This window comes from Amyelois transitella, chromosome 4 (genome assembly GCF_032362555.1).
Source record: "Amyelois transitella isolate CPQ chromosome 4, ilAmyTran1.1, whole genome shotgun sequence".
In the NCBI taxonomy this organism is placed as follows: Eukaryota; Metazoa; Arthropoda; class Insecta; order Lepidoptera; family Pyralidae; genus Amyelois; species Amyelois transitella.
The window spans coordinates 4,339,115-4,354,308 of NC_083507.1; the positions used below are offsets into that span (position 1 = coordinate 4,339,115).

At 35.6% G+C, this 15,194-nt stretch overlaps 2 protein-coding genes across 2 annotated transcripts; both read left to right on the forward strand.

Moving 5' to 3' along the window:
- The first annotated feature begins 2,699 nt into the window (after positions 1–2,699).
- Positions 2,700–4,788, forward strand: LOC106129357 (exosome complex component RRP4). Its single transcript, XM_013327891.2, has 5 exons — positions 2,700–2,962; positions 3,035–3,272; positions 3,400–3,534; positions 3,861–4,046; positions 4,558–4,788. Exons 1-5 carry the CDS (start codon positions 2,838–2,840, stop codon positions 4,771–4,773), a joined length of 900 nt encoding a protein of 299 aa, XP_013183345.1. The 5' UTR covers positions 2,700–2,837; the 3' UTR covers positions 4,774–4,788.
- A 1,764-nt stretch (positions 4,789–6,552) lies between these two features.
- LOC106129319 (uncharacterized) lies at positions 6,553–15,148 on the forward strand. Its single transcript, XM_013327844.2, has 11 exons — positions 6,553–7,314; positions 8,191–8,401; positions 8,572–8,752; positions 8,839–9,786; positions 10,123–10,285; positions 10,679–10,828; positions 12,898–13,378; positions 13,675–13,807; positions 14,297–14,411; positions 14,501–14,665; positions 15,037–15,148. Exons 1-11 carry the CDS (start codon positions 6,628–6,630, stop codon positions 15,139–15,141), a joined length of 3,339 nt encoding a protein of 1,112 aa, XP_013183298.2. The 5' UTR covers positions 6,553–6,627; the 3' UTR covers positions 15,142–15,148.
- The last annotated feature ends 46 nt before the right edge of the window (positions 15,149–15,194 follow it).

Here is a 15,194-nt window from a genome sequence, read left to right on the forward strand (position 1 = left end):
TTAGGTAGTTATGACAGCATTGGCCCTTACGTAGTGAGTCTTTTACACAAAGGATAGAATTATGAGTTACTCACTCTGTTAGTTGTTTTTAGCTACTAGTAAGCATTTTATTTGGAGGATAAAATTTTTACCGCTGTAAGCATATAAAAAAATTTCAAAATCAAAAGTTGTTGGAAAAAGTAGCTAAAAAGTTTAGCAACAAGATTTTTTAAAAATTAGCTACTTGATTTTGTGGCGAAATATGTACGCCACAAGTCACAAAAATAAAAAATAGAATCACGCGACGCTATCAATCATAAACAGCGAAAAACCTAAATCGCGCAAGCGAAGATTTGACGGATTAGAGCCATTTATACAACCTCGCGACTCAATATCGTCGGAGCCGCGGTTCCCCAAGCATAACACCTAGCCTGGCGGAAGATCTCCCCTTGGGTGGCGGTCGAGCCGAATCATCGCTCCCGATACAACTTCAAAAAATTGTCAATTCTAGCTACAGAGTTGCCAAATTGGCAACACCTTTCATAAAAAGGGGTACGCGGCGCCTACTGTAGTATTTATTATTTAGGATGAGCCCCAATCTTAAGCCCCGTCTACGCTAGGCGAGCAGAGCAAGAGCCGAGCACGAGCGGAACGTTCTCGGCTTTGTCGTTCGCGGCGTCAAGTGTGGACGTACAATGAACCTGCAACGATGACTATCCTCGAACATAGTCCTCCGCAGTGTGCTCGCGGCTCTTGGCGAAAATGGACGACATTGCAGTAGCCGCTGCTGCAGCAGCGATTATAGTGGTAGTCAGCAAAAAACAAAAAAGGCCAAGACGATGGGGATCTACAAATCTATATAATATGAGATCCAATCAACAAAATGATTAGTTATCCATTTTGAGAGGTCAAGAAGCAACTGGCCAATTTAAGAACTTTCTTCGAAAAACCGACACGCAGGCGAGCACGAACGAAACGCTCGCAGCGCGCTCGTTCGAGGCTTTCAAGTCGGTCCACACTAGACGAATTGTGTTCGGCTCGTACTCGGCTCGTTCTCTGTTCGCCTAGCGTAGACGCGGCTTTAGCCTTTTTTCTAAGTAGAGTAAGCCATTGAGCTAGCTACAAAAAAAAATTACAATGTTATAGGTGTTGACATAAGACAGTAAAATAATTTGTCTGTACAAAAAGTATATTTTCAAATAAACTTTTTAATCGACCATGAATTTGAAAAACAAGTCTGTGTTTGTATGTTCATTTTTACACGCTAATCTCTGGAACTGCTGAATCTGGAACAGCTTATGTCCAACCATACTCAGCTAAACTATCAGAATATCGAAAATACGTCTTAACAAAAGTTGTTTAGCCTAATAAGCATTTTCTGTTAGCGTATAAAAATCGAAGATCTGGAACAGCTGATGCAAAACCATTACAGACCAGCTAAATCATACGAATTATGGAAAAGACGCTATTAAATATTAGGTAGTACGAATTTTTAAATATTTGCTGTCAACTGTATGTGCCCGGGGGATCGGCTGCCGTGAGAATTTCGTGATATAAAGTATTTTTTGTTAATCCAAATTATATCCTATATAATACCAAATTTTCATACACATGATCACATCTATATCCCTAGCGGGGTAGACAGAGCCACCAGTCTTGAAAAGATGCTCAGCTGTTTGGCTTAGTGATAGAATTGGGATTCAAATAATGACAGGATGCTAGCCCATCGCCTAAAAGAGGAAACCCAAGTTTATAAGCCCATTCCTTAGTCGCCTTTTACGACATCCGTGGGAAAGAGATGGAGTGCTCCTATTCTTTTTTGTAATGGTGCCGGGAACCACACGGCACATACCAAATTTGGTTGAAATTTATTTTGGCAAATTTGAGTAAATTTAATAACCTTACCCTTCGTATTTCCAAGTTATTAGTATTGTCTTTTTAATTATAAAACACTTGAAATAAAACGCGTTCATGTATGTAATTTTACATTTGCATTCTAGTTTACAAAATTTTGTTCATTTCGTTATCAATAGTTTGTAAATAAGTTTGCAAGCACACTTTTCAAGTCGGCTATTAAGTGTAAATTTATTTTATATTTATGTCTTCTACTTTTGATAGATCCTCAGATTAATATCATACTTAAATAAAATAAAATAGTTATTGATAAAGAAATATAATTTGACTTTGGATTATAGTATGGAGAAGGCATGCAAATGTTGTTTACCCAAATACTTGGGAACCGTATAAATTCTTTTATGACAGCCCTGGGTTTTACTGTAGTCTAGGTCATAAATTCTAAATCTTCTGTCAGTTTCAGTAAATGAAGCTTTTATTGATTTGCCTTCACAAAATCAAAGAAAGAATATTCTCATCGACTTCAGCGACCAACGTATATACTACAGCCCACGCCTGGATCTCTTCGACGGCCGCTGTTCTATCCAGCGTGGCAGCTCTGCACGATATCTATAGAAAAAACGTACTTACCAGTGAATAACAAGTATAGTTATTTCTTTCTTATTTCAAGAAACTGTGATTGATTTGATAAGTAGATTAGAAAATAAGCGACATGAGTTTTGATACGAGTTAAATTGAGGCGCCCCTTCAGTTCAAAGTAGTAGCTAGCTGCCCCGTGCACCTGTCTGTGTCACAGCTTACAGGAAAAAGATTTTAAAAAATCGATTCGATTTCTGCTGTCTGTCACTAATTGTCAAAATATTCAAACGTCAAAACGTTCAAAAGAAACAAACAAGTAGGTAGTAACTAAACTACCTAGGTATTATTTATCTGGGAAAGAAACGGGAAATTTATCAACTTTAATTTCTTATTTATTTGAAGCTGAGAATTATTTAAACATAAAAATGACCGGCCACGTATCTATAAAATTAGCATCTGAAAGAGTTAATCATTGTGTAGCGTCTTCTAATGAGTTGCCCCGTTTTTACACTCCTGGTGAGGTTATAACTGGTATGCAAGATTATATGCGGTATGTATAAATTTGCAAAATCTATATTTTTTTACTCCCGTAATAGTGTATTAAATACCAGTTTGGTTTCAGGGGTCATGGAACCTACGCAGACGATGACTGTCTCAAATCTTCCGTGGCTGGAGTTATGCAAAAAGTAAACAAACTCATATGCATAAGACCTCTGAAAAGTCGTTATGTGGGTGAAATTGGCGACGTAGTGGTCGGAAGAGTTCTAGAAGTGCAACAGAAAAGATGGAAGGTTGAGACAAATTCACGTCTTGACTCTGTACTGCAGTTATCATCAGTTAACCTTCCAGGTGGAGAATTGGTAAGATATTTTGATGTTAATAAATTAATGTACCTACCTTGTCCATTCGTTTATTTGGTTTGTATTGAAAAAATTGTTGTTGATTATGTGTATATAGTTAATTTGGGTACTTTGGTTTATCTTACAGCGTCGACGATCAGCAGAAGATGAACAAATGATGAGGAAGCATTTGCAGGAGGGAGACCTGATAAGTGCAGAGGTTCAGAGCATTTTCTCTGATGGTTCCCTCTCATTGCACACTCGAAGTTTGAAATATGGAAAGGTATCAAATCAAAAGTACCTACCTAAATAAGTGGTATAAATTTTATCTGCAAGAGTTTAAATTAAAAAAAACAATATCAATTGAATTTCTTTCATACATAACATTGTTTGATAGTTAAATACATGATAGTACATATAAAAATTAATACTAAATGTCTGACAGTAAAGAGGCATAGAGAAAATGCATTTATATACTAAGAAAGAGACATTGGCAAATTAAATTTTCTCTGATATATTTTTTTTGGTAATATGTGTATGTACCTATCAAACTTTTTTTATTTGTTTCTTTGTTTACTTACATAGTTACAATTTAACTTCCTTTTTCAGCTTTCGCAGGGAACATTGGTCAAAGTTTTTCCATCACTGATTAAAAGAAGGAAGAATCATTTCCACAATTTGCCATGTGGAGTGTCAGTAATTATTGGAAACAATGGATATGTGTGGATAAGTCCTCAGAAGCAAGAGGCTATGTTAGAAGAGCACAAGGAAGATATTGACAGCTGTGAATTAGAGGTAAATGATCCCCCACACACAAAAAAAATTCACATTCATGTAGCTGAATAGTTAACAATGCTCCTTCTTCTACCTTCTAATATTTAGGAGTTAACTTTTAATGTATGGAGTTATGTGAGCCATTATCCAATATGAATATATTTCTCAAAGTTGTCACAGGCAAACCCCTTCTCTCCAGAGAACTGAGATGCAACTGAGACTATCCGTCAATATTATGATAATAATATAGAACTCCAAATGTAGTAAATAACTAGTTCTAAAATTGTAAATGCGAAAGTGAGGATGTGTGATTGTGTGTTTGTTATTCTTTCATTTCAAACTTACTGGACAGGTGAAACTTTGCAGTCATATAACTTAGATATTAAAATAACATAACAAGCTAAATTTTAAGGCGGACAAAGTCACAGGGATCAGCTGGATTAAGTAGTAGTAGCTGAATGTGTAATATATGAATTTTTATAGGGACAGAGCAGTACAATAAAGTTCATTTCAATCATACATTTGTTTTCAGCCTGTGAGCAGATCAGACAGAGAAGCCATGGCCAGAGTCAAGAACTGTATTGCAGCTCTAGTGGCTTCAAAAATGATGCTTGATGATACCAGCATCATGTTTGCATATGAAGAAAGTCTCAAGTATGATGCAGTTAAAGATCTTTTGGACCCTGAAGCTATGTTGGATATAGCTTTCTTAACACAACACAGAATAAATAATATTATGGAAGAGTAAATGTGGGTTTAATTTTTCACATTTTTTTTTTAAAGAATAAATTAATTATGTATTGTGATGCGAGCAGTGTTAGCTGCTGATACAGAAGAAGGTGGCGCTGTCTCAAAGTGATTTGTGAATTTGAAGCCATCCAAAAACTTTGTAATTACATCTTCTTTACCAGACGGAATTACCATATATAGGTAATATTCACTTATATTTAAGTTCCTTAAAATTTATATATCCTACTAATATTATAAATGCGAAAGTTTGTGAGTATGTCAGGATGTCACTATGTATGTTTGTTACTCTTTCACGTGTAGGTAGTTGAAGACCCAGAATAACATATAAGCTTAATACTTTTTATGCCGGAGTTCCCACGGGATTGATAGGGTTTCCATGTGGACGAAGGGCGGCCTCTAGTCATAAATAAACCAGTAGTTAGGCCTGTAGAGAAGGAAACCTTGTGACGTTGTGTCTCGTATCGTGAAATATGTACTTCCTTCTGCATCTGACCCATGATCCAGCCATCTAGCTAGAGCGTCTTTAGATGTTGGTCGAGATTAATATTATTACACCATATTTAGGTTTCTATAGTGGGGGGAGTACTGTGGTGACATCTCTACGTCATAAGTCAGCTAAACACGGGATGCGGTAGCGCTGCAATAACAGCGAGTATGTTAAATCGCGATATTCAAGTTTCCACGGATTGGAGCGTGTAAACAACTTCCGACTGTAGTAATTTTTTAATGCAAAAAAATATTTTTTATACACATAATAATTAATGAATTATTGAGCTAACGGTACCAGCTTTCAGTATAATCAAAGTGTGTATAGTACATGTAGTGTGTACATAGTATCTCTATTTAGTTTGTGGTGTGTACTCTGTGTAGAAGGAGTGGAACATTGGTTTTTCTGTAATTGTTTGCAATTGGTAACTATGGTAACGTTTGTTCTGCTATCATAAGTGGACACAAGTGTCACACGCTGCCTTTCAATATTTTAAATATTGTTATAAATTCAATAATATGCGTAAAAATCTTTCAGATAATCGATTTGATAATCAGTTTTAAAGAAGTGTCGATTTTTAAGTAATGATTTAGTATTTGAGGTATATTTTGAAAGTACCTATGTCAACGTAAGTACTAATTATTCTACGAATATTTGATGAAATAATCGATTTTATATGAACTGTGTCTTGTCAAAGCGTATACAAAATTATATTTACAGCTGTGTATATATATATACATGCTTTAAAACCCGAGATCGAAGGCGGCATGTAAGTTAGTTATAGGTATGCTGGTTTTCACTGCGGTTATCAAAAACGTGCTGTGATAAGATATGGCTAAGTTTTTGCTGCCCATAGCCTGGTTTTTGATATGCTAACAGACATGTCTTCTGATGACTGACTTAACTTATAACAGTTGCTTGCTACGTACATCTAAGGAAGAGATTGTGTGTGATGTGGAAAGTAATATTGATTCGATCATAATTATTTTCTGTAAGATAAGACACATCACACTTCATATTTAAGTACTGGCGTAGGTAGAGAACAATACCAAAATCACTTACTTAATGTTATTATTTTACTAGAGGCCGCTCGCGACTTCGTCCGCATGGAAACCCTATCAATCCCGCGGGAACTCTGGGATAAAAAGTAGCCTATGTGTTATTCTGGGTCTTCAGCTACCTACATACCAAATTTCATGGTAATCGGTTCAGTAGTTTTTGCGTGAAAGAGTAACAAACATCCATACATCCATACAAACTTTCGCCTTTATAATAGTAGTAGGATTAATTTATCAATAAAACTTTAAAACCATATCTAGGATACAGTTAGTTTATATTCTTATTTACAGAATATCTGTAAAAGATATGCATTCTAAAAAAAAGTCGACTGATACTAAATCCAAAAATAAACTGTCTAAAGAAGAAGTAGTCATTACGAGTAAAGATGAAAAGAAAAAAGTGGCTGTTACCCCCAGAAATTATCTTCAAAAAGCTTCAACTACAGACATTTATGGACAAAAGAATACTTTGTCAAAAGCGCCTCGAAAAATCCAAGGCACTACAAAAACAAGTAGCAGTTCTCCTATGAAAAACTTACTAAAATCATCAGCATCGTCTATTAGTCAAATAAGTAAAACATCAACAACATCGTTAAAAGATAAAGAGGCTAAACCTATGCCATATTCAGGAAGAAAGTTGAAAGATGAACCAAAAAAATCTACGCTAAAGTTAGCGAGAGACTTTACTTATTCAAACGTAACAGTGAATTCGCCGAGTGTAAAAAGAAAACTCGATTTAGGCGAGAAGATTGAAACTGTAAAAATGAAAAATTTTGAAAGTAGTCATGCTCAACTTAAGAAGAAACTTGAACCGAGTGAAAAGGAAAATGCTACTGGTAGAGATCGAACAAAGACAAGAACTTTACAAGAAAATGAAGTCAAAGTATTGACTCCTGATGTAGTTGATAATAACGCTGAAATGATGAAATTAACTCAAAAACTTACCGCAAAACCTAAGGCATTTTATGTTGATATAGATGATGGTGAAGCAAAGGTAAGAAACATAATTAGGTAAATGGTTTCTTCTCATCCCTAGCTTATGAACAAAAAAGTTTATTACATTCAAAGTGACCTTGTTAATATTTTATAATACAAACTCTATATTATTGTTTTTAAACTATTTAATACATGCATACATATGGTCACGTCTATATCCCTTGCGGGGTAGACAGAGCCAACAGTCTTGAAAAGACTGAATGGCCACGTTCAGCTATTTGGGTTAATGATAGAATCGAGATTCAAATAGTGACAGGTTGCTAGCCCATAAAAAAGAATTCCAAGTTTGTAAGCCTATCCCTTAGTCACCTTTTACGACATCCATGGGAAAAGATGGAGGGATGCTATTCTTTTTTACACGCTAATCTCCGGAACTACTGAACGGATTTGAATTTTTGTTGTATAGCTCTTATGCCTAGCTAATTTTTTGTCCAAAAATTATAATTTATTTTGGAATCTGGAACAGCTGATTTTGAACCATAGCAAAACTATAGGAAATATCGAAAAGACGTCTTAACAAAAGTTTTTTAGCGTGATGAGCATTTCCTTATGGCGGAAAAAAATGGAAGATCTGGATAATGTGATGTTGAAGCCAAAGGCTGATGATATAACGGCCCATAACTTTTCGAATTTATTCGTTACAAACAAAAATACGCATCTCTTTTCTCGATTTGCGGATTATTAAATATTTGGTGTCAACTGTATGTGCTCTGGGGTTCCGCTGCTGAGAGAAATTCGGGATATAAAGTATTTTGTTTGTTAATCCAAATTATATCCTATGTAGGTAATGCCAATTTTCCTTAACCTTCGCATTTCTAATTACACGCAAAACGTAGTTGTAATAGCTAGTCTCAAATAAATTTCGCCATTTTAGGCCTTAACAGATAAATTAAGTGATGAGGAAATCAGTTATGAAGATGATTTCGAAAGTTATGAGTCAGATTTTGATTCCTACCATAGTTCTCAATCTGAACAAAATTCAAATAATGATCATAGTGAAGAAAACAGCGATAATGCTCAAAGCGATTTTGATGAACACAACAGTCAGAATAGTAAAGAAAATGAAGAGAAAATGTTGGATTCGGGTAAGTAGTTCTGAATGGTTTATATTCCAGTTTTTACCTTCGCCTGCTTACGTTTCCTAGGATATGAATTTTGCTGTTCTAAAAACAAGTTTATGCATAAAGAAAAGAACAAAAACTTAGTGGAACTACACCAGCTTTATAAATCTTATAGTTGTAAGATATATTTACAGGAAACTTTGAGCTACGTGACTCCCAGCGTTCTGCTAGTCATACAAAGTCGACTTTGGACTTTATTCAGGAAGATGGAGAGACGGATATAAAAGTTTCTCTAACAGATGAAGGATTCCAAGAGATGAGTTGTTCGAGTACTGCATCGAGTATGAAGACTGTGCATGTTGATATTTTGGAGAGGTAAGTAAGTCAATCAAGGTATTTTTATACCTAATAATCAATTAATCGAGATTTTCACAACTTTAATCTTATTTTATTTTTTACAGACCTCTTTTCATAGATTTTAATAAAGCGAAAGAAAATAAACGCAAACACAAAATATTTGAGAATCTCAAGCAAAGAGTTAAAGATATACTCAGCATGGTAACATTGCACGAAATGTCTTATACTTTGTTCGAAATGAAACCGATTCCTTACGACTCGTTTATGGTAACGTTTGGTCGCTCGAACTATAGGCAAACAGGAGTCCAAACTTACGAAGATGGAATTTCGGAAGAAGTCCAAACTAATGAGATTGAAGTTGACCAAAAATGGACGCAATATCCTATCGAGTTTTCAAAACATTACATATATTTAAAGGATGATATTATTAAACGGAAATATAGTTTAAATAGTGAAGATTATTTTTCAAAATTTACTCTATTAATAAAAGAAAAGGCCGATGTTTATATTCACAATGAGATTTATGACGATGTCAGTTACAGAAATAACCCATTACGGATATATTTTGAACAGAGAAATGGTGCTGGTAATAGCGAAATACTGCCGTACGAAACTTACAAATCTAAATTAAGAAATAGTGAATTTAACACCAATAAATTAAGATTATTTTTAAAAAGAGTTGAACGCAGGATCTGTCACGTACTAAGTTTAAATAGCTGTGATCAGGAGTTAACAGATATCGCTAAAAGTTCTAAGTTTTCTTTCAGTAAAGGTTATTTTACCCTATCTAACAGAAATATAACTGATGAAAAACCTGACTTAGTAAATTGTACCAAAATAACTAATATTGTATTTTCTGATTCAAGAAGTAATCTTATTATGACAATACATGAGAAGTCCCCAAGTTTTATGGGTAGATGTATAAGTTGCTTGTGGGATATAAGTATTGCCAGACATGAGCCCATGAAAATTTTGACTGCTATAGATAACATTACTGTTGCTAGATTTCGAGGTAATACTAATGGAATTTTTGCAGCCGCATTAGAAGACGGGTAAGTGCAATGAAATTCATTTTTAAAACTATAGAAATTTTTACGGGAACTCCAGGATAGTAAAAGTAGCCTTTTTGTTATTCTGAGTCTTCAGCTACCAACATACACGATTTCCCCGTAATCGGTTCAGTAGTTTTTGCGTGAAAGAGTAACATCCATTCTGACATCCTGACATACGCACAAACTTTCGCATTTATTACGTATATAAATCGGGCCTCTTTTCCGGAGGGGTAAGCAGAGACTACATCTTTCCACTTGCCGAACTTACTTTCTCTACACTTATTAGCATTAAAGTATATGGCAGTTAATAGGTAATATTAATATTTTTTTTTGTAGGTCAATACACCTTTGGGATCTGTCTGAAGAGGCAACATGGCAAAATGATGCTAGTGATAAAAGAGCAAATGATTTAGCTGAAGTCGGTTCTAACACGCCTCTCACTCAAACAGAGAAAGATCGAGAGTGGAATCTTCTTAACAGCAATGTTGGTTCTGATGGAGTTAGTATTTAACTAAATTAATAACAGTTTGACCACACATAATGTTATTGGATGACGACTTAGACTTGTAAAATAAGTAATTTGTTTATGATAACAATTAAACACTTTTACAATGCTATACGCTATAAACAAAGACAAATTGCCTGTATACATAAATCGATCTTTTTTCATAAACGTATCTTCGAAAACTTTCCATCTCAGAAATGATTTCATCTTGTAAAATTAAAAAATGTTTATTCAATAACCTAGGGACAAACAGTAGAGACTATACTATAATTCTGGGGCAGCTAGACAAAAACAAATCCTACCATTTTCGTATTACATACCTATGTATACTTTTATTTATGGCCCATTGTATATGTACCATATCTTAGGTAAAAATGTTTATTTCAGGAGGTATTAAAAGCACTTCTTCAAGCCTGTTCGTTCACGAGCAGCGCTGCTGCCATGAATGGTGTGGCACCAGCGGGCCGCGTGGTCGGCATTGAGCTAGGATGGCACGCCAAGTGCGAGGGTAGCCAGCGAAGAAAGGTCTTAGGGCAGGTTAGTCAGATACAGTCTGTAAATATAGGTATCTGTGAAAGATGTCAAATGCATATATTTTTATCCGCCTTAAAAAATAGAGGTCCTCAGTTTGACTTGTACGCGTGTACATACATATGTAGGTATGTATGTATGGGCGTGTACATACATATGTATGTATGGACATGTACATACATATGTATGTTTGTCCGCGATTATCTCGCGTTTCGCCTAACCAATTTTGATTTTCATGAAAGTGTTTGTTACACTTAGGAGAAGGCTTTAGAAATTTAACCTACTTCAAAAAAGGAGGATATCGAGGTTCTTTTATTTACAAAAGTTATATGGTCTAACTTTTTCACACAGTGATCATATCAAGCTACCTATATTGTATGGTCAGTATTGTCGTATAGTGTTTTGTTTTTATATGTACTACTCTGTCAAGAAAGTAGCAGGAAAAGATCAATAATACACAAACTGTTTGTTATTCATCCAAATTTATTTTATCACCTTCAAAATATGCTCCTTTAGAAACGATACACTTACGCCAACGAATAATCCAATCATCAAAACATTTTTTAAACGCTGTTTCCGGAATTGAGGTCAGTTCTCGCCGCGAATTCTCTTTTATGTCTTCTACCGATTGAAAACGGGTGCCACGAAGTGGTAATTTGAGTTTAGGAAAAAGAAAAAAGTCGACTGGAGCCATATCTGGTGAATATGGTGGTTGCTCGATGGTATTTGTTGAGTGTTTGGTTAAAAATTCGTTCACAATGATGGCCTTGTGCGAAGGTGCATTATCATGGTGCAAAATCCAAGAATTTTCTTTCCACAAATCTGGCCTTTTTCGTCGGATTTGCTCTCTTAAACGCCGCATAACACTCAAATAATATTCCTTATTTACCGTTTGACCTTCCGGCAAGAATTCCGAGTGCACAACACCGCGATAGTCAAAGAAAACAGTCAACATGACTTTGACTTTTGAACGACTTTGGCGTGGTTTTTTCGGTTTCGGTTCAGTTGGAAGGCGCCACTCCGAAGCTTGTTGACTAGCTTGCATGTCAAACTCGTAAACCCACGTCTCGTCACCAGTAACAATGCGTTTCATGAATGTTGGGTCGGAATTGACTCGTTCTAGCATGTCCTCAGCGACTCTCATGCGATTGAGTTTTTGAAAAAAATTCAGGTCTTTTGGGACTAGCCGAGCGGCAACATGTTTCATACCCAAATTATTAGTTAAAATGGTACGGATCGACTAGTGAGTTACAGAAAGTTCGGGGGCTATCTCTCTCAAAGTTGAATGAGGATTTTCAGTCACTATTTCCTTCACTTTTGCGATGTTAACTTCAGTTGCAGACGTTGATGGCCTACCAGAGCGAGGCAAATCTTCCATCACATCTCGACCGCTTTTGAACGCTTTGTACCACTCATAAGCACGAGTTTTTGATAAAGTCGATTCACCGTAAGCCTTCTGTAACATTTTCAGTGACTTCGAACACGATATTCCATTGGCAATGCAAAATTTAAGACAAACTCTTTGTTCGATGTTTTTATCCATTATGAAATTAGCAATACACACTAGATATGATATAACTAAAAATAGCACTGTATTTAATGTAAACAACAGATGCAACTCAAACTCCGCGCCAAAATGGAAAACAGTTGTGCCAATCTAACAACAACAAAAAAAACAAAAATTTGAATTTGGAACCATAAATAAATAATCCATTCCCGATACTTTTCTGACTGAATGTATACCATGCGCGCACGTATATTTTTTATTGTATACATTTCTGTTTGTATTTCTTACCTCAGGAGAGGCGCCCGGGATACATATACGACCATGGTTCTGAATTAACAAGTCAGGTCACACAAAGCTCCTGCTCTTGCAACTTTTCAACCTAACACATATTGCGTCATGATATTTTCCCTCATCATTAGAGCATCGGCTGTGTTTACTAAATGCGTTATGCATATGTTTTACCCCTGCACTTCAGACGCAAACAAGGAACGGCATTTGAAAGCACGCAATATTTATTTTTTATCACTAGATACTCATATGTACTAAGATTTTCTAATCTAAATTACAGGTATGTTCTCTACAAGACATAGGTATTTTATCAATATGGTTAATAATACAAGACAAATTAATAACTTCTAAGGATATGGGGAAAGCTTATTGGTCAAAAATGAAACTGGAAATCAGTCAAACAATTTCGCTAATGAACCATTTGAGTGGGCCTAATTTCGAACCATTGAATGCAGACTTGAATTCAAACTTTAACCTAAGTTCTGCGAAAAGACGATTGTCGCTAAGAAAAAAAAATAAAACCAATATTTTCAGTCCAAAATCAGCTGGAAGTGTCGAAAGTGTCAGACCGAAAAGTGCTGTTAGTATAAAGACTAACAGTCCAACGAAAAATAATTGGGACACTGGCATAATCTGTACAGATCTGAAAATAATGAATTATGATAATACTTGTACCTATTTGGTGGCAAAGAATTGTGGTGAAGTACTATCTTGTTCAAAAGTGGCTGGGGATTTTAAAGTCAACGAGCTCAGGATTTCAAGTGAGTTTTATGTTATTGCACAACATACATTGATGATCATGGATGTTTACTTCTTTTGCTTCTTCTATATTCATCGATCATTATATGCAAGCTCTACGGTGTAGAGTAATTTTGATAAAAAAAAATGCTTTCCCCCTTCTAACGTTATTCTTTATTACCGCGCTTATGTCTCTGACACACTCAACTTTCACATTTAGTGATCACACATATTAGTTTTTGGACTAACACGCCACTTTATATCTGATGTAAACATTGAATATTAGTCAATATTAAAAAAATTGTATTTATTTTTTCAGATGATACTTCAACTGTCACTAGTTTGGAGGTATCGTCTCGTGGGCTACCATACTTTCTGGCAGCCACCGATTCGGGAACCGTCAACTTATGCTCGGTGAAGCACAGCAGAGTCCTTCTTACATTAGACTGCCGGTAAGGCGGGACCTACTTTTTTAAAGACACTGAACATTTTTTAACGACCAAATTATTTATTTTTTATTTATATTATAATTGTATCCATAACCAACCAACAATATTTTTTATGTTTTGCAATTTAAAGATGATCATGAAAGGTTTTTAAGTAATCATTTAATATTGTGCCGTGCAGTTCCCAGTACCAATTAAAAATAGAATAGGACCACTCCATTCTCTTTTCCATAGATGTCGTAAATGGCAATTGGGGAACGGCTCATAAACTTGGGATTCTTCATTTAGGATATGGACTAGGTAGCAGCCTGTCACTATTTCAATCTCAATTCTTTCATTAAGACCAGCAGCTGAATGTGGCCGATCAGTCTTTAAAACTGTTGGCTCTGTCTACCTCGCAGTGGATAGGTAGAGACGTATGTTTAAATGTATGTATGTATTTAATATTGCCTGCGATTAAATTGATAACCAAAATTTTAACACTTTATTTTTCAGAAACCGTGTTCTAAATAAAGAAGTAGAGAAGTTTCATGCTCACCGGAAAGGCCACTTCGTGGGAAGTGTTACCATTAAATCACCCGGCCCTACTGACATTTTAAATAGTTCACAGGTGATATTTTTATTAATATTTCAACAAAACGGCAATCTTTATCTCAATTATGCAATGTAACCTCAAAATGTTTTCATTTTCTCCCTCAGTTTTCAATCAGTACCGTGCTTTGGTCTGCGGTGAATCCTTGTTCTATCTTCGCTATACTGAAAGATGGGTGCTTATTTGAATGGGACCTCACTCATAGTGACATCAATGCAAAATGTGCCGTCGACAATGCGGCTACAGCCGGCGCTGCGGCCGATGGTGTGCTGGTAAGCTTTTTGTAAAATAATTAACTTTTGCAAGGGTTTCGGTTTATTGGGAATTTTAAAGAATAAATAAGATGTTACTCCTAAAGGTTTACTCTAATTTTTGACTCGAATTACACCAAAATGTACATACATTATGTACATATGGTCATGCTATATCCCTCGCGGGGTAGAACTTACAGTCTCGCAAAACTATCCCTTAGATGCCTTTTACAACATCCATGGGAAAGATATGGAGTGGTCCTATTGTAAAGTGCCGGAAACCACACAGATTTTTACTATTTCCATGAAACCTACATGCCGATGTTAACCAAATCAGCATAAGGCCATCTGAAAATATTACTGGGATTAATAATTTGCATTATTCTTCACAGGCCTTGGTGAATGTGGATGGCGAGGTTCAAATCCACCGCGTCGGGAATGAGGCACAGGCGAAGCAACATACAGATCTGTTCAGTAAATATGCAGCTCTTTTGTAATAGGAAGACAAATAAATAATTTAGTAAGTACACTCTTGTTTTCTTCCTTTTTT

What these genes read in the sequence shown, in the direction of transcription:
- LOC106129357 (XM_013327891.2), top strand. Translation starts at nt 2,838, where the DNA reads ATGACCGGCCACGTATCTATAAAATTAGCATCTGAAAGAGTTAATCAT. An exon ending in GAAGTTTGAAATATGGAAAG is followed by an intron (nt 3,535 to 3,860) that starts GTATCAAATCAA and finishes TTCCTTTTTCAG; the next exon opens with CTTTCGCAGGGAACATTGGT. An exon ending in TTGACAGCTGTGAATTAGAG is followed by an intron (nt 4,047 to 4,557) that starts GTAAATGATCCC and finishes ATTTGTTTTCAG; the next exon opens with CCTGTGAGCAGATCAGACAG.
- LOC106129319 (XM_013327844.2), top strand. Translation starts at nt 6,628, where the DNA reads ATGCATTCTAAAAAAAAGTCGACTGATACTAAATCCAAAAATAAACTG. An exon ending in CATGTTGATATTTTGGAGAG is followed by an intron (nt 8,753 to 8,838) that starts GTAAGTAAGTCA and finishes TATTTTTTACAG; the next exon opens with ACCTCTTTTCATAGATTTTA. An exon ending in CTTCTTACATTAGACTGCCG is followed by an intron (nt 13,808 to 14,296) that starts GTAAGGCGGGAC and finishes TTTATTTTTCAG; the next exon opens with AAACCGTGTTCTAAATAAAG.